The sequence below is a fragment of the Vespula vulgaris genome, chromosome 1 (assembly GCF_905475345.1).
Source record: "Vespula vulgaris chromosome 1, iyVesVulg1.1, whole genome shotgun sequence".
Lineage (NCBI taxonomy): Eukaryota > Metazoa > Arthropoda > Insecta > Hymenoptera > Vespidae > Vespula > Vespula vulgaris.
Genome location: NC_066586.1, coordinates 12,395,900 through 12,421,828, shown reverse-complemented (window position 1 = coordinate 12,421,828; position 25,929 = coordinate 12,395,900). Strand labels below are relative to the sequence as shown.

The 25,929-nt window shown below is 35.1% G+C and overlaps 1 protein-coding gene across 3 annotated transcripts in view; it reads right to left on the bottom strand.

The window, feature by feature from the left end:
- Window positions 1-25,929, bottom strand: part of LOC127068213 (phosphoinositide 3-kinase adapter protein 1) — a 40,043-nt gene that overhangs the window by 5,028 nt on the left and 9,086 nt on the right. For 2 of the 3 annotated variants that reach the window (XM_051004047.1, XM_051004054.1), the window contains exons 2-11: window positions 25,771-25,830; window positions 22,565-23,030; window positions 22,038-22,238; window positions 21,350-21,621; window positions 2,086-2,245; window positions 1,457-1,844; window positions 1,068-1,364; window positions 471-606; window positions 366-377; window positions 29-219 (exon numbers count right to left, since the gene is read on the bottom strand). In XM_051004047.1, coding sequence (XP_050860004.1) covers window positions 29-219; window positions 366-377; window positions 471-606; window positions 1,068-1,364; window positions 1,457-1,844; window positions 2,086-2,245; window positions 21,350-21,621; window positions 22,038-22,238; window positions 22,565-23,030; window positions 25,771-25,780 — 2,133 coding nt within the window. In that variant the 5' untranslated portion in view covers window positions 25,781-25,830. The remainder of the gene's footprint in view (window positions 1-28; window positions 220-365; window positions 378-470; window positions 607-1,067; window positions 1,365-1,456; window positions 1,845-2,085; window positions 2,246-21,349; window positions 21,622-22,037; window positions 22,239-22,564; window positions 23,031-25,770; window positions 25,831-25,929) is intronic. The other variant, XM_051004064.1, reaches the window with a different exon arrangement.

Here is a 25,929-nt window from a genome sequence, read left to right as displayed (position 1 = left end):
ACGATGTTTAAAGGGGATGTTTTTGTACCATGTAGCCACGAAGTTGATGAGCTAATCTTGTGTGGCCAGCTTGCTCCGCAAGATCGGCTGGTGTCAATTCGGAAACATTTCTGAGATCGCAAGCTAGATCACCTCCAGGACATTCTAACAATTGCCAGGCCAATCTTTCCAATCCGAAGCGTGCGGCAAAATGTAAAAGCGTTGGATTCTCTTCGGGGCCTGTGATTAAAAATAAATTCTTACTTTGTTTTATTTTAAAAATTGTTTCCGATTTTGTATCTTATTTTTTATTAAAATATATAGGTATATATGTGTAAATGAGAGAGAGAGAGAAAGAGAGAGAGAAAGGTAAAGATGTTTCTCACCGACTAGTCGTTCTATTGCATCAGCATGAAGTAATAATTGGAACAAGTTAGACATTTCTTATCAAAGTAAACGAGATAAGTGATTACGATTCTTTTATTACTTACTTGTGTGATTTTTAGGTGTAGGTAGAATGTCGTTTGGAGTGGATAAAAGGTTGAAATGGGGTGGGACGTTCCTTTGAAATGCGTGCACCATCCAATTGTCCAATTGCTCGCGATCTCCGGGATGGAAACCGAAAGTCTGGAAAATGAAATGATATTGTGGACGATTTGTGATAAGGACTTAAATTGCCCTATTGAAATTTCTGAGAATTCTCCGACCGGAAGTTTTTACAGACACGAATTGTTCGTTGGTCGAAGTTTGTTCCATTCAGCATTTAAAGTCTCACTTTGTTACGTTAGAATGGGAACAATTTTCTAAGTAAGGGTTTTTTCCTATAAATTACCTTTTCTTTTTTCATTATTGAAACATATAAAAAAAAATTGTAAGGAACATATTTGTTCGTAGTAAAAAGTAATTTAAATAAGGCAGAAAACTTTTTCATTTCTTGGTTTTCTATCTTATATTTCTTCCAAAACTTATTTTCAAAACTGTTTATTACTAACGTGAGTATATATCCTAAATACTGTATATTTTATAAATCTCTTGAGACAAGTCATGAAATTTTGTGGGAAGATTTTAAACATTAAAAATAAACTCACCTGACACATAAACTCAAGAGGATTGTCGTGCGCTCTGAGAATTTGATCCAGTTCTCTCAGTCTACTCTCGCATTTTACCTGCCTAACGCCGAGTGGACAACCATTCCTGGATATTCTAACGCCTACCAACATGGATACTTCTAAGCATCTTTCAGGAATAGAGAACTGAAGAGTGTATGGATTTCGTCTTTTTACGTGAGCGACATCGATACCCTCTCCGCAGCGATCAACGATAACCGATACATTGTCCTCTGGACGTAACGGATCATTCAACAGAGCTATGATTCGATTTTGACCCTGAAAAAGACATTTTTTGTTATCTCTGATCGCGTCCATATTACTTATCGTAAGAAATTTATTCGATAAATTGATTTTCAGGAGAAACTCACAAGTTTGACTTTTTTAGGATGGACGGAGAAAACAGTCTTATCATTTCTAAGCGTTGAAGGTGGGGCCGTGCCTAAAATGCTAACGGCAGCACCAAGAAACTCGCCAACGAAAGTTTCATCCTGATCCTTAACGAAGAACTTCCGCCACTGATTATACGATACCAGGGCAGACTTATGAGTGTCCGTCACGACGCCATCGTGCACGCCCAGCATCATCGCTAGGACTCTCTCGATGGTTAGATGTCTCGAAAGATTAGCTGCGTGTTCTGGCCGACATAGAACACGCTCTAAAAGGATTGGACAAACTACAACGATCTGCAAACGGGCAGATTTGATCCTTTCTTCTGTCCCTGGAGCAAGTGACTCTTCAACTGCGACATGACGCACTCTGAAATATTAATTAATAATCTGTTAACAATTTGATTCTTTTGTAAACACGATCATGATCCTATTTTCATGATAAAGGTTAGTTTATTTTATTTGATTCGTCTATATAAACGAATCTTTCAGGATATTTCATAGTTTGGATCAATCAAAAAATCGTTTGTGAGATATTCATAGGACGCATTCATTTTTGATTATAATTTATTTGTAATATTTAAGGATTTTAATTAATCATTGATACTTACTTAAAAGGTGGCCGACCCTGCTGCCTACTAATCTGCTCGAAACAAGCAGTAAGATAATTCACCCATAAACCCGAAGCTTCGCTGTCCTTGCTGGAAACGAAAACGACGTCGTCCTCAGGACTGCTATCGGATTTTGATAGACCCGTTGCTGAGCGAGAGCCTGAAATATTCAGAATTAACAACATTTTTAGTCATGATCGTAAAGAGAAGATCCTTATGCTCTTCACATAGCGAAATGTTTAATAAACGATTATCTCTTAAAGTACTTGAGATATCCAAAAACCTTTTTGGATCTTTACGTTTTATGTCAAAATCTACATATATATGTGCATCCACTCTACCATATAATGACTGGATAAATTGATATAGAAAATGTGGTCTCTCCCAACGAGAATTTACGAGTAACTCCAAATCGATTTAAATTTTGGTTTCGAAATGGTAGGTATTTGAAAAATATAAGAGATCCTTTAAAAATCCTACGTAAGATAGAAATAGTAAAAATTGTGCAGGATTATTTAAAATAGAATTAGATATTGACATGTAAATTACATCGTGTCTATTACATAGCTCTCCGGATGTGTCAAAGGGTTGCTCTTATAAAAAGTGTCCTTTCCCTGCTTAGATTTTTAAAGAACGACGTATACGAGTATTTTTTTTTTTTTCATTCTTGTCTTCCTTCGTGATATTTTACTTTCAGTGAATCCAACTCGCGAACGTTTTAATTTAGAACTTCCGTGCGAGCGTTTGCGCTTGCTAGCAATTCATTTACATATCATATACCTAACAGGAGCTGGCCATTAACTGCGACACACCCTTGTTTATCCCTAGAGTCTGTGTATGCGCTTCATTTTCGGCGTGGTAACGTGATACACGCGATGTTCACCTTTTTGTCAGGGTGGTAAAGGAAAAAAAAAGGAAGACAAACGTGCATGACGAAAAGTTATTAAAGACTGCGAAGATATTAGATAATTAGTTTTATTACTGCAAACACGTCATTAATATTCTTCATATCTTTTCTCCTTTAACGACCTTACAAATATTTCAATTGTAACACTGTTAACTACGCCTTTCTAATCTTCATTAGTATCTTTTGATACTACTACATGTAGAAAAATCGAAATTAACTTGACAATCATATCCCCCGATATTATTTTCAACGCTGTGCGGGTTACATTTGTTTTGTTCTCGTAAAAAAAAAAAAAAAGAAAAAAAAGAAAAAAGAACTCGAGTCCAGAGTTTTGACGTTAATTTCGCAAAAGGTGAAAACAAACGTTAACCAAAGGTCTACCAATCGTAGAAACTTTGTAAACCCTTTTCTGTTTTTTTTCTGTTTCTTTCTTTCTCCCCTTCCCTCTTTTCCTTCGTCTATTCCCGACGACAGGTTTATTTATCCGTCGTCCTGACGAAACGTTACACGTAGCGGAGCAGGAAGAAAATCACGGTTTGTTTCGCTCCGGTTATTTTTGGCCTCTCCAAGCTCGAGAGTTCGTCAACTCCGTATTCTGAAACGGCTGGACCGCGAGATATAAGCCTGAAAAGACATTCGCTGGAAAGATGGAGATCTGGAAAGAGAGAGACCTGAAGAAGAAGATACGTCAACTATGAATGTGTGTGCGTTTCTCTTTCTTTCTCTTTCTATCTTTCTCTCTGACCCGTAAATTTTACTCACGGCTTTTGAAATAAAGTATTTACGACGACGTGCTGTTACGTTTCGCGCGACACTCTAGTGAGTGTCTTCTCTCTTCTGGCTCGAGCAAATAATCTTATGTACAACGAAGTACTCTCTCTTTCTCGCTTTTGCTCTTTCCCTTCCCCCTCCCTCTCTCTCTTCTTCTTCTTCTTCCCTTTTTGTCGTTGCGAATACGCTATCCCAGATCCTTTTTCTCGATTCTCTTCTTCGTAATCTTATTTTGTTCTTTACTTCGTCGAAGAAGCACTCGACTTTATCTTCGAACGACAAGAGGAGAGGATATTCGATGCGAGCTCCGTTAAAACGATTTATACTTTCTTTTTTCCTTCAAAGCTACGGAAAAAATATAGTATGAATGGAGAAATGAAGCTATTCGTGGTTGTAATCGTTCGTGACTCGAGAAACGTTTAGATGATTTTATTTTGTTTTGTTTTGTGAATAAATGGCGAGAAAATTGCACGAACTTTATACGAACGATTCCTTGTACCGCACCCCGTTAGAAGATCATGAACTTCGGAGTTTCCAAGTATCGTTGCTTGGAAGATATCAATATCTGTGGTACAAAAGACCCCTTGTCAGAAGTCTCCGTGCTTATGGAAAAGGAATGGCGCCATTAATTATGTTATTACGTCGTTGATAGGAACGACGACAGGAAACATTAGGGTTTCGTTTAGATAAAAGACTGAATTTAATACCTTTGTCTGTGACGAGCGTGATTGAGTTACTTTTGACCTCGGTATTGTATAAAAATTATTGTTTCTTTATTTTTTCTCTTTCCCTTTTTTTACATTCTTGCAATTCTATCACACGAGTGTGTTATAGTAAGAAATTAAAATGGCAACGACCGTGTTAGTGAATATTTAAAGTATTATTATCATTTTAAAATTAAATATCATGTAATACCAAATAGAAATTGTAATAGAAAGTTAGCAAAGACTCGTGGCTTTATTAACATAGAATTAAAGAGAAAACATTGGAATTATTATTATTCGATAGGCGATTTTATAGATCGGATAATATAAGATGGTATCCATTGGAAATAATCGATCAACTGTAAACTTATCCCCCACCGGATTAGAACGTGATGCTCGTGTCTTCCGCTTATGGTATTTCCGGCCTTAACTTGGATTAATAGTCTCGATAAATGATCGAGCCGTTATGCGATCGTTTGCGCGTGGACAGGAAGTACTAAGATAATAGTTCGACGATACAATAGACCAATGACGTACGCGAGTTGCCTCTGGGATATGATGTCGAACGGCTCGATATAAATTCATTAGTTTTTTCTTTATCTATATCGAGGGATAAGAACGACTCTCGTCTTACTAAAATCAATAAGAAAAGAAATAATATTCTTTCTTTTCGTATGCGATATATTATATTTCATCACGCGTTATTGTTTTCAATAATACGTTTATTTGAAATTTTATTTCAAGACTCACGTGAAATAGCAGAAAGATCTAAAAAGTTGGGTCTGTTTCTTCTTCTTCCACGGGGTGTCTCGCATGTGGCAGCCATGTTATTGGAATTTTGTCAATTAAAAATCATTGTCCAAATAATTGAATAATTCGTTTCTTGCACTTTTTCAATATCTTCCTTTATTCGATCAAAATTATTCGATTCGCACGTTATAGAAGTTAATTATTAAACAGATCGAATCTAGGAATGGAAGAGAATTCTTCCATTGTCGAGGAACGACTGTTGGAAACGTCGGTTCGTCGGCTTCCCATAACCGATCGGTACTCTCCTCTCGTCGTTTAATTCGTGGTGCCCCTACCTTTGGTAACAGATACCATTTTCGCGCCATTGTTCGGCCATTGCGTTACGGATTAGGCGATGTCCATAATTATTGAACATGCCACTGGAATATTAAATAGATGACCCGAAAGTCACACGAATGGCACTGTGTTTATATATGCAATGTATCCGTAGAAATTGGTTGCTTTTGGATGCAACAATGTGTTAAATTATAATTATAACAATAAGCTTGAATGAGGATTAACATGTTATTATATAAGCAAATAGAGTTCGATTATTCAACGGACAATATACAAGATGGTTTGTTTAACTAACCGACTAATTGTGAATTGTTTATATAAAAAATTTCCTTTCCCAAGAGTTAAGTTATTCGACAGGGTTTTTGAAGAGGGAAACGTTTGTTAACGATCTATAACAAATCATGACTCTAACCACCATAAAATTACGTACGTTAACCGAAATAAACTAAGTCCGATCTTTTCTAAAACACTGGAAGCCTGGAATGAATAAACCGAACGAATAAATGGATCTCCTAGTCAGTACGGTTAACCTCCCGCTGGTTTCTTTTTTCTATTCATATATTCGAAAATACTAGATTTCCATCCTAGTACATACTTGTAAAATATACGAAGGGAACGCACAGGAGGTGAAGGAAGAAAAAAAAATATGCTGGCGCCGCTTATATAACGTAATCTAGTAGCTTAGGTAGGTATAAGGCGAGAGGGATAAGAAAAGATATGTAAATGGGGAGGTCCGGACTCGAAGAAGAAGGAAGAGAAAGAGGAGACTCGAAGAAGACGAGCGGAGAAGAGGAATGGAGGATAGACTTGGAGAGGAGTGCGCGGAGGAGAAGGGAGTCGACGAACAAACGCGGTGGCACCTGGGTTCCATTTGTATTCCTGCGCATAGTCGGTGAATGTTTGCATCCACTTAGCATACTGCATATCCTGCATTGGGAACATCAGGATAATAAGCTGCCTTCTCTCTCTCTCTCTCTCTCTCTCTCTCTCTCTCTCTCTCTCTCCTTTACCTTCCATCTTTCTTTCTTTCTTCCTCTCTTTCTCTTGGCGCATGCACAGAAATATCTTTCGCATGGAATTCGTGAAGGACGAGTCGTCTATACGTATGTATAAACAATATATGTATTATGGCGCTTGCTACCCGTTGATTGACTTCTCCCGATTGCCTATCCGGTATTCTCGTTTGCATTGACGTTAAACAAACGCATTAATGTATTGAATGTTTTCATACGGACATTTTCTTTCATTTCCGATTGATTATCGTTCATGCTCACGTACACAATGCTGAGTTTCTCCAATTAATTTTTCTCTTCTTATGGCCGAGCTTTGTTTCTCGTATGCGCTTGACAAATCTAACATTAGCACGATGATGATTCTTATATTCTTTTTCTATTTTTTTATTTTATTTTAATTTATTTTTTCTTTCTCATGTCATTATCATATCTTTTCGCAAATATATAGATATCTAAGCAATACCACCGATAACTATCATCAACTATGATTTCTTATATATACGTGAAAATCTTTTTGTTTATCAAATTAAAAAATAAATATACATTCGCATGCAATTGTAAATAAAATTCGTGTGATTAGATAATTGAAGAAAAAAAAAAATTTACCAAAGTACTCGATACTCCGTTTGGCGAAATGATTTTCCTCTTTGATCCTCATCTCGCGATCTATACTCCAAACTTGTTCCAAATCGTCAACTTTCTTTCTCTCACATGTGAACGACATTCGTATAGTCTCCGAATTTTCGTTTTATTTGTTACGGATGATACACATTTCTTTTTTCTTTTTTCGAAAGAAAGAGAGAGAAAGAGGAAAAGAAAGAGAGAGAGAGAAAGAGAGAAAGATAGAAAAGGAAACAAATAGGAAGTAGAACAGAAAGATACACGGGAAACGTGGTTTCTTGCAAAAGTCTTCAGACGAGAAAAATCGAGGGTAAAGTCAGCCTCGGGCGTGACGCGCCACGTTACTGAACGTTTGTCGAGAGGGTGTCCAACAGGACGCGTTCAAAGAGGGGTGGGTAACGCGCATGCGCTCGCACGCGCATCGACACACTCTATCTCTTTCTTTCTTTCTTTCTATCTATCTCCCGTTTCTCCTCTTTCTTACTCTCTGTGTCTTTCTCTCTCTCTCTCTCTCTCCTTGTCATTCTCCTCTTTCTTTTTTTTCTTACTATCTATGGCCCCTGTCGTAGCGATCTTAAAACCACGTGTTCGCTAGAATTCTCTGCGACGTTATTTAAAAAAAAAAAAAAAGAAAAAAGCGAAAGAAAAAAGAAAGAAAAAAAACAAAGAAAAAGACAGCGTCAAGTCGTACACGTTAAGCGATAGGACAAACACTCTTTTTTTTTTAACACGTGGATATATTTTGTTTTTTTTATTTTCTCACTTGCATTTGAACCTCGAAAACATCTGTTCCAAAGCTCCTTTTTGTCTCTATCACGATGATGCGGGTAGAAAAAGTCTTTTGAACTGTTCTTGGGATATTGTCTTTTTCTTTCAAATTGGGAAAATTTTCTTGAACAAAGTTTTGGAACTTCTCTATTATTTATTTTTCCATTTCTAAAGAGAATGAAATGAAAGATATATGTATATTTCGTATTCCTCTCTAACTTCTTATTATTGTATTTTTGAAGAAAAAGAAATAAAATATACGTCTTTCTACATTTCTATTCAAAGTTATGGTCGGAAGTGATGGCCATCAATCTAATTACTCAACCTAGATATGGATGCATGGATGCTTTACGGTCCTTATCTAAGAGATAAGAACGTGTCGAATCATGGGAACCCTGAACAAACGCTCTGACCTATAATATCTTATATTTTGATCTCGGAACAAACTATCCTTCATCCTCATTTTCCATCGTAACTAAAACGTTCCATATATAATATAACTAGTCCGAAAATATTCACGTAGAAAAAAAATAGAATTTCTAATTCGAACCTTTTTAAATCTTAATTTGATTTTCAATTCTCATTTTGCGATCGTTATGTTTCGACCTTGAACAGGGAGATAGAAACCCAGAGAAAGAGAGAGAGAAAAGACAGAGGAAGCTAGTTGTCCTTTTATTCGATAAAGAACATTTCTTCGTGACCTTGGAAGATTCTCCATTCAGTTGGTAGACGTTTCTGTACGAAGGGTTCGCGTAGTGACTTTCTCTAAGAAGAAACCTGCAACAGGGAGTCCATTCACGATGGAATCGAAATTCCGAGGAGTCAGTTTTAAAGGGCGCCGCTTATCGCTCCTTCACTTCCGTTGCTCCGTTCGAAAAAATAACTTTATTCTTTACCCCGATACAATGATGATGATGACTTCCTCAACGATAAGGATATACAGGACGATTGATAGAATATTTGTCAAAAAATAGATATGCGAAGGTGTTAACTTATAGTAGAAAATCATCAATACCTATATTATATATGTGTATATATACATGTATATAGATATATGTGTAGTTTTTAAAATTATTTATTTAGATGGTAAATATATATTTATGTAAAAAGATATTGTTAATATCTATTAATTAAAGCTGATCGTGTGCGTAATAAAATATATAAAGTTTAACAAACGCTAATCAATTTATTTTCAATGAAATTTGGACGAATCAAAACTTCCATAAATTTAATATTTAGAAAGGGAATATATAACGTATAAATATTTTATTCGACAATCAGAACAATTGGTAAGTAATCCGCTTAGAACCCGGGTCCGTTGTGACGCGCTTACGACCCTCGTTCTCCATCTAACGCAGAAATTGGGCCTCTCCAATTAGAGAATTAGAGGAGAGTGAGTCAGTCGGTCGAGTGACCGACGACAGAATAATCGTCTTAAGATCCACGAGAAGTTGTTTCTTCTGACGTCTTGCACTTTGCTTCTACTTTTACACTCTCGTACATAATAAACCTGCATTCGTACGTACGTACGATCAACTATGATACGGAGTACCTAATTTATCTTTTCTCACGAAAAATCTACTCGTTCAACACTATACTATTAATTGTATAAAATATTATTATACATATTTTATATTATATACCTTATATTGAATATTAAGATATAATTATGGGTGATAATTATAATAATACTTAATATAAGATATTAAGAGATAATATTCATATAAAATATATATTTAATATTATATATGTATACAATAATTGTATATATATAAACAATAACAATTCAATTGGTATATTAAGTATATAAATATATTATGATTATTATTAATTAGAATAAAAGAATGATCAATTTACGTACTTAAAAAAGAAGAAAACATATTTATTTCGATAAATAATAACGAAGCTAATCGAATTGTGAATCAAAGAATTCGCGGAATATTCCGAGAAATGTGAAGCTTCGCAGATTTTGGCGTCTATATCTGCAAAACATAGAATGTCATTTGCGGTTGTAGTAGTTGCACCAGCAAAGTGTCTTAACACTCGAGTCACTCTCTTTCCCCGAATTTCCGATATAAATCTCTCGACGCCACTAGATATGACTAATTACGACGTTTCTAAGTCGCGGATTATTTGGAATGGACGAGCGGCTGCCCGAGAGTTTCCTTCCATTCTCTTCCTATTTTTAATACCATCAGTATGTGCATATACCAGAGCAGAGAATTTATGAGCTCTCTGTGATTAAACGCATTACAAAATAACTTGCCGGAGTAATGGCCGCATATCGAGACTATTCGCGATTATACTAAACCGCAATAAAATGCCGGCGATAAAATTCTTCGTAATTCGTGTTAACGATCAAGATCTTAAAACGACATAATCCTAATTCTTTTTTTGTTCTTATTATAAACACGAAGTATGAAATATTATGAAGAAATATCTATTAAAAAGTACATACGAGGAAACTGAGCCGCGAATATTTCGATTGAAGGAACTTCAACAATTTTCTTCTAACTAATGAAAATGAATTGAAAAAAGAAAAAAGGAAAGTTGAGGAAATATGAACGATTTCATCGAAATTAAAGTCCGATGATTATTTTATTTTCCTGCATTTAATCGTAAATTCAGTTACGATCATAATTTGTACATGTGTCGTCTACCTATGAACAAAAAGCCTGTTGGGAATGACGTGATTCATATTAAACGTACAATCAATCATTCTATATATATATATATATGAGTAATGTTGAATCAATCTTTAATATTCGGATTAATTAATTTTTCGAAAATATACAATGGAACGGTGCTTCCCTCGAAACGAATTTCGAGGCAATACGTAATTTCCTCGTTTGCTAAAGAGAGAAATGTTGAAAGAGGAAGAGCGGAGAGGAGGGTGCGAAGTGAATAACAGGAAAATCAGAGGAGACAGAACGGAATTGTCGGTCGTTACGTGCGACGATTACGTCGATTACAACGACGGGTTGCTCGCGTAAAGAGGATGGACTCGGTTGACATGTGGTGTTTATAAATTTTCTGCGATGTAAAGAGGAATAGAAACTGAGAGATAGAGAGAGAGAGAGAGAGAGAGAGAGAGAGAGAGAGAGACAGACAGAGAGGAACAGAAAAAGAATGAGAGAGAGAGAGAGAGAAAGAGAAAGAGAGAATTCGATAGTAAGAGAGAGATAGAATTTCCATGATTTCTTGGAAATCTCGTCGGAAGGAATTGTCCGGCAGCTTGAGCCGGAGTGCAAGAAATAACTCGCCGATAAATTTTCTCTTCTCTCGTGGTGCTAACCACGAGAATCGTTTCATCCTATTATTTTCCTCTCAGTGATACGCGCCACGACGCGATCATTGTTGCGCAATTTATGGCCGTTTAACCGCGTGTTGGTTCGTGCGAAATCGCTAGTTTGTCTTGTTACGATCGTAACGATATACGAACATAATTCAAATCGCATCGACTTGAACGATGATATATACGTTTTCGTTTTTAATATTTACGATTATCTCTCTGTCTACGTGCAGATATATAGGTATATTACATTTTTTTTTTAAATCTATTTCTATTTATTTTCTTTTTATTTATTTATTTTTTTTTAATAAGGAATATGTGACCATTCGCCGAGTGTCTCATTTTACATGTTATGACTAATGTAATAGATATCTTCGATCGTATTGGTTTTAGAATCGAATGTTTTAAATAGTTATGTTTTCAAAGGGAAATGTAATATTTACTGTAATAGCTATTTCACAGGGAGCATTGTTGTCGATGTAGAGGTCATAATAATTTTTTTTTACAAAAAGAAATTGACATTTTAATAAAAGTTCAGTATCATGATCACAAATTAACATCGCAAATCACAAATCATAAGTATTGTGCCGTGCCTATATTATAGTATTATTATATATACTAGATATTATTATGTTAGTATCATGTATAATGTTATTATGAGAGTTTAATTATTATATACTATACATATCATATAATCATTGATAAAATATCGATGGAAAGATACACTATAGATGTTATTTAGATTAGATTTGTATTGATATTCTTTACAATTTTTGTTATTCTTATAATATCAATTTTTATTTTAATATAAAGATCGATATCCATTCTCGATACCGATCTCTATATTAAAATGAGATAGCATACATATATATATGTATATATATATATATATATATATATATATATATAAATAAAGTTATAATCTTAATGCAATTAATAAATTGAAGATAAGACTTTCAAATTTAATAAAAAAAATGAACTGATTTATAATATGCAAGTATAAAATTGACATACTAATGTTTAGTTAGTTATTGTATTAAAAATATTTTATTAAAATAAGATATATTATTTTATGAAAAATATAGTTAGTTATTTCATTAAAAAAAGAAAGAAAAAAAGAAAAAAATAGATTATAACATAAGACATTATTTTTTATGGGACACCCGAACGTAGGCAACCCACATGCATTATCGTCTGTAAGTCTCTCATTCATAAGGAGAAAAGAATAAAACTCCTTCGAAGCGAGCTAGACGTCGAAGATAGTTACGGAGGCGCACGAAAGCGTTAAACCCGGCTGCGGTTTATTAATATACCGCAACAAGAGACTAACATAATTAATTTGGAGCACGTACAAGATAGGGAAGCGTTCAAACGATTCGTTTTCAGCGTGATCAAATAGGAGAACACGGCTTATGTTACTACTATTATTATATTTACATTTGTAAGTTCGACTCACACAATAACACTGGTCAATGAACTAGAGAAACAGATAATTAAATACACTTGAGAGAATGCGTATTGTTTTAATTGCTAATAACAATTAATCGGTTGTCTCGTATACTTCAATTCTAGTATCTCTATCGTTTTCCATTAAAAGCTTTTTGACGTTTTATTATTTATAACATTCATTATAAAATATAAACACACATATCAAATCTAATCTATACGGTGGACGATAATTGAAAAGATTACATCAACGAAACAAATTAGAAATTAAAAGAAAAGTCAACGACCTTTAGTAAAAAGTTAACTAACTTAACTTGATAATATTTTACTCTCTGTAAATACTTTTTAGAGAAGAATTCTCTGAGTAAACTTATCTCGGGTAAATGCAATCGGTAACGTGCGACATGATCCTTGAAATTCTCGGGCATCCGTGAGATTTGCATCTTTAATCAAGTCCATTGTTGGACTCCTCAACGGCTTAATCTCTTTCGGCCTCCTCTTTTCATTGTTTCCCGAGAAAGCTGTGAGACCGCCTACGAAGACTACGATGATGATGCTCCGAGAGGAGAAGGATTTAAGATCGTTAAGATCGCTTCGTTTTCCCGAAACTTTTTGCTGGAGCTTGGAGGCTGATCTCGTTATAAACCTAATCCTCGTATAAATTCCTGGAAATCCGAAGAAAATACGAAGCGAGAGATTTTCGAAAGTGTTTTTTTCTTTCTTTTTTCTTTTTTCTTCAGATCTATACAAAATTTGATCTTATAAAAAATATGTACCATTTCCAAACTTTTATTTCTACATTGATTATTATCACTGATTACTTTTTTATTTAGATTCTTTCTCTTCCTTATCAATCAAAGAATAGAAAGAGAGAAAGAGGGAGAGAGAGAGAGAGAGAGAGAGAGAGAGAGAGAGAGAGAGAAAGAGAGAAACTTAATTGTTCTGCCTTCCTCTCGATTGTGCCACACCGCAAGGACAGACATTGCCAATCAAGGATAAATTCAGTAATTTAATTTTCCGAGTCGGTTAATTCGAAGATTGACGGATCGGAAGGACGCTCCGACGACATCAATCTTAATTCATAAAGGAAGGGTTCTTAAAGTTCTACTGCCAAAATAACGTCTCGCTGTCATACGCTCCTCCATTTTATCCTTCGTTAAATTCTTGTTCCTTGTCTTGTCTCTTTCACGTTTGTTTATCGTCGATGAGTTTATTAATCTTCTACAGATTTCTTTTCCCCCTTTTTTTTTATTATTTCAGCAATCAATTTAGATTCTTCATGTTACATAAGCATATTATCTCATTTGTTTGAATCATACAACGTAATCGCGTCCCACGAATGGAAAAAAAAAATAAAAAAGAACAAGCCAGTTCGAAACGTATCTTTGAAAAGAGAAGAAATATCGATTCGAAAATACGTATCTACGTTTACGTTTTCTTCGTGATAAATTCAAGAGGAATACCAAAGATCACCCGAATCAGTTGTGAACAACTCAAAGGAACGTTTGTCACTGCCATGAGATATGCAGACTCTCGCCCTCAAAGTAAATAAAACTTTTTCCTATCCATAGAAGAACCGATATCTTTGACGTGTTCTTTTAAAAGTATCACGTCCAACAGAATAGAACGCTTTCATCGTGATCTTTTATATAGGAAAAAGTAAGTAGTACATATGTATTTTGTGCATAAATAATATAAACGTACGTAGTGTTCGAGATATCTACGTATTAGATATGCGAGAAATGTAAAAGTTTACTTCCAAAAGATATGTAACTAGACAGGAATGGATTTGAAAATGTCGAATTATTTATAAAATATATCAAAAGATCCTAATTCTTTATATTTCCTGCCACGTGGCATACACAGAGACAGAAGATTTTCTTTGATCCTTCTCGAAGCCAGAAGACCAAAATTTATCGTGATCGGTGAATACATCAAAAGAATACCGCAAAGGGCACTGAAATGCTTGTAGAATTTGTAAATACTCGAATAAAGTATATTCGCGATCTTGGAATCTTTCTTTTTATTTCTGCGTTTCATTTCTTTTCAATCTTTTTTTTTTATTTCTTTTCTCTTTTGTTTTGTTTTTTTTTCTCTTTTTGTTTCTTCTTTTCTTCTTTAATTCCACGCTACTCCCTCGCTAGACGTCATAAAAATAGAAAAGGACGACTATACGGGGAGAGTCGATGCACCGTAGAAAATGCATATGAACACGAAAATAAGCGGCCGGCAAGAAGATAAAAATAATAAAGGGGCGGCTGTAAAAACAGAAATAGGCACGACTTTATGCGCATGATGCCGGCTCGCAGAACGAGACAGACAGTTCGTGATCCTCGTCAAGACGTCGTTCCGGAGATTCACAATGCGAAGTTATTTACCGCTAGTTTGTCAATCAAATCGACGATCATGTCTTACCATGTAAAGGAACTTATGAATATCTGCCATTGTATATCAAATATTAATATAATGGATCGTGTTCTTCGATTTTGGGATTGTTTGTTGTAATCAGAAATAAAATACAATCAATTATTCTTTTCAACTCAAGTTAAAGAAACGTGTTATTTTTATTTCGATCAGATGATTATTTCTTCTCTTAAATATTTTTCTTTCCAAGTTATTTGTTTGTTTATTTATTTATTTATTTATGATTTTTATTTTGAATATATTAACTTTATTTTGACGTTAATCGTCGTTTGAAAAAATAGATCAAAGCTTTTTCTCTTTTTTCTCTCTTTCTCTCTCTAGAGCGATCCAACATATATAAATACTTTATTATTATCGACGAGTAAGGAGAGTGGACTTCCGGTTCACCGAACGAATCGTAGTTGCCGGACATTGCGTATTGACCAATCAGGTCTCGTTTAGGTACTTGCTGACCGTTCCGACTCTCGAATTCCACCCGTAAATAACGTTTGGAATCAAAATTAGATCATGTTGATTTTCTACAATCTGCGAAACATATTTTAATTTTTTTAAAAATTTCGAAACGTCGTCGTTATAATTTTCGAAGGTATTGTGAATTTTTTTCGCGTGTCTCTCCTTTCGTAATTCAATTTTCAAATACATTATTCAAAAGATTCTTCTCTTTCTTTTTTCTTACACACATACACACACATATGTATATATATATATACACAAATTAGGAAAGCACATTCGCTCGAATAACGATACACGCGTGACTCTCACTTTAACCTGTTTTAGACATAGATACGAAAGGGGAGAAATTCGTTTAAAATTCTACGCGAGATGCGGATGCTGGCTAAAATCTCTCAGTAAGGGCCGTTTACGTTAAACGTTGAAAGACCTTCGACAAACTCTCGTTCATCCCGGATGTTTGTATCGCTCTCGAAGTACCTGCGGTGATCTGGATAACAAATCGAAGGATATACAGGAAGTTGTTGTGATCTTTATCAAAAAAGAAAAAAAAAATAAAAGGAAAGAAAACGAAACACCTTTAGAAAAGACTTTCTCTGCAGACTCATTACGTCCATTTTTACTTTCAAACGAATAATTACATTCAAAACTCTATGTAACCTGGTTTATTTACTAACAACTTTCGCGTATTTTTATTTCCTTTTTTTTGCTAGAAAAAAGATATACGCATCTTGTTTCACATAGTTTATTCTAATGAAAATGCAAAATTTTGTAATAAAACATTCTATTCTAAAAAATGTCAATCTTGGTTCGATATACGAGTTCAAATGATTAAAGATTTCAACAGAATTTATTAAAAAACTTAATTTAATATTAACAATTTCAATTAAATAGTTTTGTTAAATTCATCGATACGTATGCCTCTTCGTATATTCGTATATTAATTCAAATTTATTCAATCCGCTTTTCTTTTATTAAAATAAAAAAAAAAAAGAAAAGACGAGAAATTATATCGATAGAAACGTCAGCAAGTCTGCGAACAGAGTAGGTAATAAATCACTCAAACAGTTATTCAAATGAAGTTTAGAGTCTGACTGAAATTTTCATTCGTGCTTGTCTCTCGCGATTTGATGGAGTACACACGAGTATGCGAGGAACGAATCGCGATTGGACGAGAGTATCGTTCCTTCGACTTCCGGAAGCGTAGTTGTGGCCGGGAACGAGCGTAGAGCGTTACTGCCACCGGAAATCGTGAATCCGTGCTTGTGCGACATCAGGAAGTATAACCGGTAAATATATATGCAGATGGAAAGGACATTGCCTTTGGAATGCTTAATTTTCCGCTCACCTTCGCTCGTTCGATGATATCGATATTTTTATCGATTCTACTCGTGCTTCGATTACCACAATGTTTTGATAAAAACATGACTGATCGAACTATTATGGTTACTTTTAATCAATATTTGAAATTAATCACATTAACAATATTTTCAATTTATAATATAAACGATGTATTATATTATATCATTAAATTGCTGATTTGAATGTATTATTATATGCGATAATGTAGAATTTAAATAATTTTTCTTCTAAATATTTCAATTTAAATAAAACAGTTAAAGAGATCTTTCCATTTAAATTCGAAAAGATTCAACTTTCGATATTTTTAATTGCCAACATCATTAGGAACAAACGAGTTATCGCTACAAGGCCAAATCCTATTATCGAAGTTTATACTAGATTACGTGATACGTTAAACAATGCTGATCAAAGTTATTTGAGTGGCTTTACTGAAAGTGTTATGTACATGATTAACCCTATTATGCTTGTAATCAGAATCGATGACTGTCCACTATTTGATCTATTTACTTACGCGTCAGCAACATCCTACTCAAACATTTCATCAATAATGACAAACGTTCGGAGTACCTCTTCTTAACGATTAAATAAAATAGATACTCCTCTGTGCGTTAATTAGTACAAATAATTTTCCTATCGTACAATTTTAAGCTTGTTACTCGATACGAATATCTCATTAATCGTCACTTAAACTGAACAACTTTTAATTTCCATAGTATCGTTCAATGAGATAAGAAAAACTCGAGAAAGAGTCTTGCGAGGACGACAGATTTACGATATGATACAGTCTTAAGAAAAAAAAGCCAAAGAGAGAGAGAGAGAGAGAGAAGGAGGGAGAGAGAGAGAGAGAGAGAGAGGGAGGGAGAGAGAGAGAGAGAGAGAGTGAGAGAGAGAGAGAGAGAGAGAGATGAACTGTCGTTGATCGCGTGCGAAATATCACGAGAGTCTCGTGCGTTTACATAATGTAAATAAATCGAGAAGAGGGACGATTTGTTTTAACGACGTCGCTTGTCGTGAGCGACAACTATCCATCTGTCTCTTTCTCTCTCTTTCTCTCATTCTTTAATGTCATCCTATGGTCCAGATGCACTTCCCTTCCCCTTCTACTTCGACTATATAGGTCCTCGGATGTAACAGCAGCTTACCGGATGCACCGATCCTTTCGTCGTTCTTGTACACAATTTATTCCGTTCGTACGGTGCGAGCACTGCGAACCTAATAAAACAGGGTCGAGAGATAGATGATAGAGAGAAAGAGAGAGATAGAGAGAGAGAGAGAGAGAGAGAGAGAGAGAGAGAGAGAGAGAGACGAGGCAAGCAAGGCAGAGGGAACGACTTGACAATGTCAACAAATCGACTGGTCGACTTCCGGTCTCCCCGTTGACACCGTTTCGAGCCCTTTCGACAGGTTCGAAGGATAGTGAACGTTAAACGACGATGGATAAATAGCTGCGAAGGGTGTAAGGTGTGTTTTGAAATAAACGATCTAATATTTCTCCGTGTAATTTAGAAAAAAAGATTTGCAACCAATTTGAATATTTCAAACGTTGTGGTACCGACGAATTTTGACGCTGGTTATAAAAAAAAAATAAAAACTATAAATAATATTTTTATAGAAAGTTTTGATATATTTTATAATATTCATAGGTTAACATTTGCTTTGGTTATATTTAGATAGAATATTGGAAAAAAAAGGATGGGACCTTGAGACGTCCCCGGACGTCTTAAAAATTCACGAGGGAGGACGAGTGTCTCGATTATTTTTAACCAAATACAGTTGACGGGATGGGAGACAATTTTTGTGTCCATTTTTTCTCTCCACAAAATCTTTTTTTTTCTTCTTTTTTTTTTGTTCCACGTCTGTGAGATACAGTAGAGCCTAACAGAAGAAGAGCGAAATCGGAATCAGAATTCTCGAAGGGTATGGTTAGGAAGGCTCACGGCTCATTTCCGGTTTTAATTAAAAACAGAACGGGAGAGTGAGGGAAGGGAAAAGAAGATCGAGCGTTCTCGTTTTGAAAAACGTTATTGCTGACCGCTGGAATTTCTGTTCAAAAATTCTGTTCCCTTTTATTAGAAGAATATGTCGATCTTCATCGGAAAAAAATACAATTTGAATTTGTCTAAAAAAAAAAAAAAAGAAAAAAAGAAAAAAAAAGAAAAAAGAAAAAAGATCTATATGGATTAAAATCGAAAGAGAATTTCTCTCAACTATGTATATATACGTAAGTACTACATATATATACGCTATAATTCGATTGATTTTTAACGAATATTATATACCGAATAAATGGTTATGCTAACGGGTATCATGTTGTTTATCAGAGAGAGAAAGAGAGAGAGGGAAAGAGAGAGAGGGAAAGAGAGAGAGAGAGAAACGTAACGATTAGTATTAGTCTCTCATCGACACATGCGGCACGTGCAGGCAAAGCTAAGGGCCATCGGAAGGGCAGGTTAAAAGTGTTGGACACGTGGGACCGATTTCTACCAGCGGCCAATCGTTATACGGAACCCACGTAACGTCGTAAATTTTCGAACTCTTCTTTTACCTTTCTCCTTGACTCTCCGGACGAGTTCGACGTCTCGTCGACGGAAAAAGCTATTGCTTTCGTTGATCGAATACTAAAGGGTGCTTCCGGGGACGTTCTACATCCGACGTTTTACTGTTTCCACGTTGTCTTTTATTTTTTTATTTATTTTTTTCTCTTAACTTTTATACCTAACATTTTGTATTTATAACTTAAATCGAAGCGATAAGTTCAAGGAAACTTCTCCTTTTTTTTTCCTTCAAAATTACAATTCACATTGAATTTTTGATTTTTCCACGTTAGGTATTTATATTTTATTTTATTGTATTTTATTTTTTATTTTTCCTTACCGTGAATTTTTATCTGGAACAATTGTATCGATTTTGGTTTTTAGAATAAGATTAACTTTCTATATTTGTTTTGTGTTCTCGAGTTCTCTTAATCTGCGAGTTGATCGCAGATCAACCGGATATCCCTTATAGCCGAGAATCTTGATTCGCGTCTCGAAGTCGAATACGCGACGTGAAAGTGGAATTATCGCGCGAACCCTCGACGATAGTAAGTACGTTCCCGGTAGTTACTGGCTAGCGTAGAAAGAAAGAAAGAGAGAAAGAGAAAGAGAAAGAGAAAGAGAAAGAGAAAGAGAAAGAGAAAGAGAGAGAGAGAGAGAGAGAGGAAAAGAGGATAATAAATCTTCTATTTCTGTTAAGCCTTTTCGGTACGTCTCTCCACGACATCGTTTAATCGTGTTCACCTGCTTCGCGTGGCCTTATTCATGGGCTCGCCTTTCTCCGACGTTCTCTTTGGAAATGATTTAGATTAGTACGAACTTTTGCATGATCGCTCTATCTTCTCTTTACAACGATGATTTATGATCTTGTACGTTAAATAAGTAGGTACATATACATATATTATAACCCAAGTTAATTTTTATGTTGTATGCAGACAGATATACTATATCAAGTCAAATAAATCGTCAGCCATTAGTTCTAAGGACTTAAAAGTTGATATATTTTTATTTTCGAATTTCGCCGTAATAAATATGACCGTCAATTAGAAAAAAGAACAAAATTGACTTTTTAAATTTTTGAAATAATTTTTCTTTTGAAATGATACTTTTATCATTTATCGATATATTATACATGTTTCATAAAAAATGTAAGCACTTTAAAATGATACTATTTTAATATGATTTCATATTATATTATCTCTGCCGATTTTTTAGATCTGGAATCAATCTTCTATTTACTGTAGATACATTATATTTCTTTACACTAGTTTTTTTATACGTATCTATCGTGTAAAAAAAAATTTGAGTGTTCTATTATCCTGCTTAAAATCGTGCAATTTTTTAATGCAATAATTTTTCACCGAACGCATTATTTAACATTTATGTAAAATGAAAATATCCGAATTATTCGTTATCGTAGAATATGGTTATTAACATAACCGAATAAGAATTTATCATTTCGTCGCAACAGTCCCAACGACTTGTTGACACGATTTGACAATTCTCCCTCTCTTTCTAATTCTCTACTTATTGCAAATTATGTAACGTGTTGATCGCGTAACGAGACCATTGTGATTGCAATCTATGCGGGTAAGCTGTCCATAAAATGCACGCCGTGGGAACACGCGACTTGTCTATTGAAGAACCGTGCCTAATAATAATTATTATCATTGACCATCAATCAAGATAGAATGCCGGTCCGTCATTCTCTTTTTGTCGCTTGAAATCGCTTAAAAGTACCTATTACGATGTTATTCTCTTCTATTACATTAGTATACGAATTACATGAATAAATCTATCTATTTCTTTGAAGACAAAATTTATACGGAGAAGGATCACGTGACCCAATTGTAACATATAAAATAAATAAAAAAAAATTTACTCACCTTTACTGGACGAGCTTCTATGTCTCCTTCGTCTAGATCTACATCCATTTGATCTGTCTCTTCTGTCATCGATACGAACGATACCATCGACTGTATCGGTTGGTATTGGTGGTGCCATACTACTAGGTTCTACCAAGACTTCAACTGTTTGGGTAGGTCTTCTTCCAGAACAAGTGTTTCGATCCTTACCAAGGAAAGTACCGACGGAGTGTCTTCTTTGACCTGAGGCTGCTGATCCTGGTGATGGCAAGGTCGATGAAAGATTATAATACCTGTAATGAATTAAAAATCACACTTGTTTCGAAAACTTCATTTGCTAATTAAATCTCTCAAAGATCACGTATCACAACATTTGTTTGTTTATAAGTCAAATGTATACGTATTAGAGAGTACATTTAATTTTCATGAAAACACGAATTAAAAATAATTACGTTGATATATTCTATATTGTCCTTTGCTTGTATGTCCTTGAGATGTATACTTTTGTAAGTTCAATACGGATGAGACGTATATTATCGATCGATTTTACATTTTATTCTTTAAATATTACAACTTATAAATCTTTTTCGGTAGAATTAATAATACAACTTGTATTTTTTTGTGAATTTACCAAAGATATTAACCAAAGATTTACCAAAGATATTCAGGTGATAACGTTACAAAGAAATTAGAAAAGTATTATACTAACCTCGCATCATCAACGCCAAGAAATACTTCTTCCGTTGAATCTTGATCATCGTCGTCGTCATCGTCATCGTCGTCATGGTCATTAGTATCACCGGAAAGTCCACAGTAAACCATATCGTTCGAAAGAAGTTCGCTAGCGGATTTGAGGACTCGTCTATCACGAGCAGGACGACGTCTGTCGTTCTCGGAGTGCGAATGTGATCTGTGTTCGGATCGTTATTGTTATGTCATTGATATACTAAAATCGACCGAAGATAAGTAAACAAAATATAAAAACATAACATTGACGAATCCATTACAATACATGCTTTATAATATATGTACGTTATAATACTACGTATATTTTGTAAATAAATCTATTGAAATGAAATGAAATAGTTGTTGTTATTAGACGTAGTTATCTAGAAATAATTTAATAATTATTAAATTATTATATACTAAATTATTATGTATAGATTTATCTAGTTTTAATAAAATCTTAATCAAATACGCGTATATCCATATAATCATTGTAATTAAGAAATTCACCTGTGAGGTAAATAAGGTGAAGGTGGTGCTACATCTGAGGGTCTAGGATCACCCTTGAGAAACTGTTGGGTCCTTTCGTGATCGTTGGCACTGACCGATCTAAATAAATTCCTAAAGCTTCTTCTTTGATTAATCGTAGTAGTACCGTTCCCTGTGCTTCTTGATAACATGGGTACCCGTTCCTCAGTTGGTGTCGACGGTGTAGATCCACTGGATCCACTGATTCGATGACTCGATGATTCCTGATGATTTGTTGAAGTACTAGCCGTCGAGGCTGATGCCACGCTAGTCGAAGACGTGGCACCCATTTTGCAGGTAGGCCGACGTCGAAAGAGAGCCGTCAAGCCAGTGTGTCCACCACTGCGATGCGTGTGATTCGTCGATGAGGATGGACAATTCGACGATGGTGACGTTGTCGTGTCCGTCGACGACGTTGACACCGACAACGAGAAATACGAAGGGTTGTCTGTGAACATACGGACCCAACGTATTGATGATCAACTGATAAATCGATGACCGTGCTTCGAAATTTCTTGAATATCTTGTCGATGAACGTTGATGTCGATTAGTTCAAATTTTTAGTTTATCTTGAGCGTTAAATATTTTTTTAATTAAATTTTAATTTGATAAAAATATTATGGACCAGAAGTTGCAACTTTTTTAACAGATCGTTAAATTCTCTTCAAGACGAAATATCATTGATTGATATTGTTCATAGAAATATTTCGGTATTTATCCTATGTAAGATCGATGGTCCAAGTTGGCGAATAAAGTATCGATTATAAGAATACTACGTAGGATTGATTCCGTTTAAACGCAGGTATAACGGACGATCGAAGATAACCGAAGTAATGTCATTGATTGTCAATGGAGAAGTCATACACATATTTCACAAAGTTCCTTGAAATCATTTACCGACAATCGAATCGATTTTACGTTCGAATAGCTAGGAAACATGACCGAAAGTATTTCCCTTCTTGGCTTCTCGACTTTCTTTCGATGCTCGAATTCTTTCGAAGCGCGTAAAACTATCGAAGTCCATTGATAGGTGAACCTACAAAATTGTTCGATTTTCTAAGAATCCCTTAACAGAATTTGATCGTAAGATTCCTCACTGATACCACTTAGTTCTCACATAGTTGTTGAATTCTTTTCTCCAACTTTCTGCGAATGATTTATCAAAAACTGTACATTTCTCGGAATATCATTAAATGATATATGTGTGTATATATGTATCCACACACATATGTATTAACATATAATGAAATATGAATGAAAAGAAACGAGATAATATTTGTTTTTAATTAATCACACACTGTTTAATTATGATAGATAGTCCTCTCCTAAGGGTGAAAACTGTGTAATTCTCTTATAAAAAATGAAGCTCGAAAGACATAGAATTAATTCACTGAACGTCGTAGTTTATTCGAGTGACTGCACGAGGGTCCACCTGGGACTGTTCTGACAGTGGTACATGCTTGTCCACTGTCTATGGGACGCCATGGACGAAGTGAAGAAAATGAGAATGGTGGGGAGGGATGGACCGGACGCTGTGTACGTTGTGTCCCCCACCCCACCCTAGTTCGTTGGTATCCCTTCAGGAACGTACGAGGAGGAGGAACGTATACTCGGCTGCACCGGAAATGCACCTCCGCCGAAGCGATCCACGCGCTGTTACTCCTCGAAGATAGATCGACTTTGTAAGGGAAACGATGAGGAGGAGGAGGTGGAGGAGGGACTCCGCCAATTTTTACTACGTCTTCCAAGATAGCCTTCCTCTACCCTTTACAGTCTTTTCCTTTTCTTTGCTTTTCAACTGTTCACGAAGCAGCTAAATTTATGACACAGTAGCATGAATGTATTTCATTACTCGTTTTCGCCATTACTGTTTGTGTCGTCATTAAGAGTTAACGTATACTTACATTAATTGCTCCGAAAGATGGTATCGTAATTAGTTGGATAGTCGATAAATAATTTGAGAAAAATTGAAATTTAAATTTTCCATTATAAACGTTAAAATTATAATTGATATTATCATTTTAAATGAGTATATACCACCGTCTGTATTATTTTTTTTTTTTTTTTTTACAAAAATACACAATATATAATTGTCGGATGTTGTCGAAAATTATGATGGTATATACCGGACGAATTAATTATCAATGTAAAAATATGTATCTCCGTGGATCTTAGTGGTCGAGGTTGGAGATTGCGGTGTCTCACGGAGGAATTTGTTTAGAAGATTAGTATTACGTGGCGAGACTGTAAATTAAGAAACGAGAACGGTATCGTCGTACGTCTTGGGCTTACGAATTGTCACCGATTGGAAGGGACTTTTATAAGACGAGGAGAGTATAAAGGAGTATGAACGTTGAGGGATAGATAGTAAGAAGGATAGATCGAATTACATCCACATTTTTTTTATTCCTTTCGACGTGAAAGTACACGGATTTCTCTATAATCTCTCCTTTCCTTTTATTTTCTTTTTTCTCTCTCTCTCTCTCTTTCTCTCTTTTTTTTTTTTCTTTCTCACTTTCTCTTACGAAGAGTCGCACGTTGGAAATTAGAAATCTCGTGGAATAGAAAAAGGAGACTCGTGTTACTGGATCCTCAAAGAAGCCGCCTTTTTCAAGCGAAGAACGAAGAAGAAGCCGCGGCTGGCTTGTGATTAGCCTAACGTACCCTTTTCTACCCTTTCTGGTACTCTCGTGTTTCCAAGAACTTCGCGATATTGATTAAGAATCCATCGACGTAAAACTAGCTTCCTCGAAAAAAAATAAATGAAATAATCAAAATGAGATAAATGGAATCTTCGAAATTTGTATGTATTAAAAATGCGTGATATCGAAATATAATTTTCGTCGCCTTGGAAATGAACGTTTATTCTTAAAATATATTTTACAGGAGAATCACTGTGAATAGATCGAGAGAAGAAAAGATTTCATCCACGTTTTTTTAGAATTTATCTGTTCCTCGAATTTCTCTGAAGAAAAGAGAGAGAGAGAGAGAGAGCAAGAAAAAGAGAAACATAACAAAGGGTCAAAGAGGGAGTGGAAAAGGGACAGATAGATGGCTCGGAATACGCGGTAGCGCATACAACGAGCGCGTGATTATGCGTAAATTACGTGACTCTAATCTATAATTCACAGCTCGGTCGTATTCGTGGGTGGAGTTTGGTCCAACCTCGACTAAAAAGCAACACTCACCGACTGCCATGGTGACCTCCTATCCTCTTCGACCAATCCTGAACAACCTTCGTTGAAGTCCTGCAACAGTAATGCAATAAAAACATTTCAATCCCTTTGAGACTTCGTTACCGTAGAGAAAGAGAAAAAGGAAAGAGAGAGAGAGAGAGAGAGAGAGAG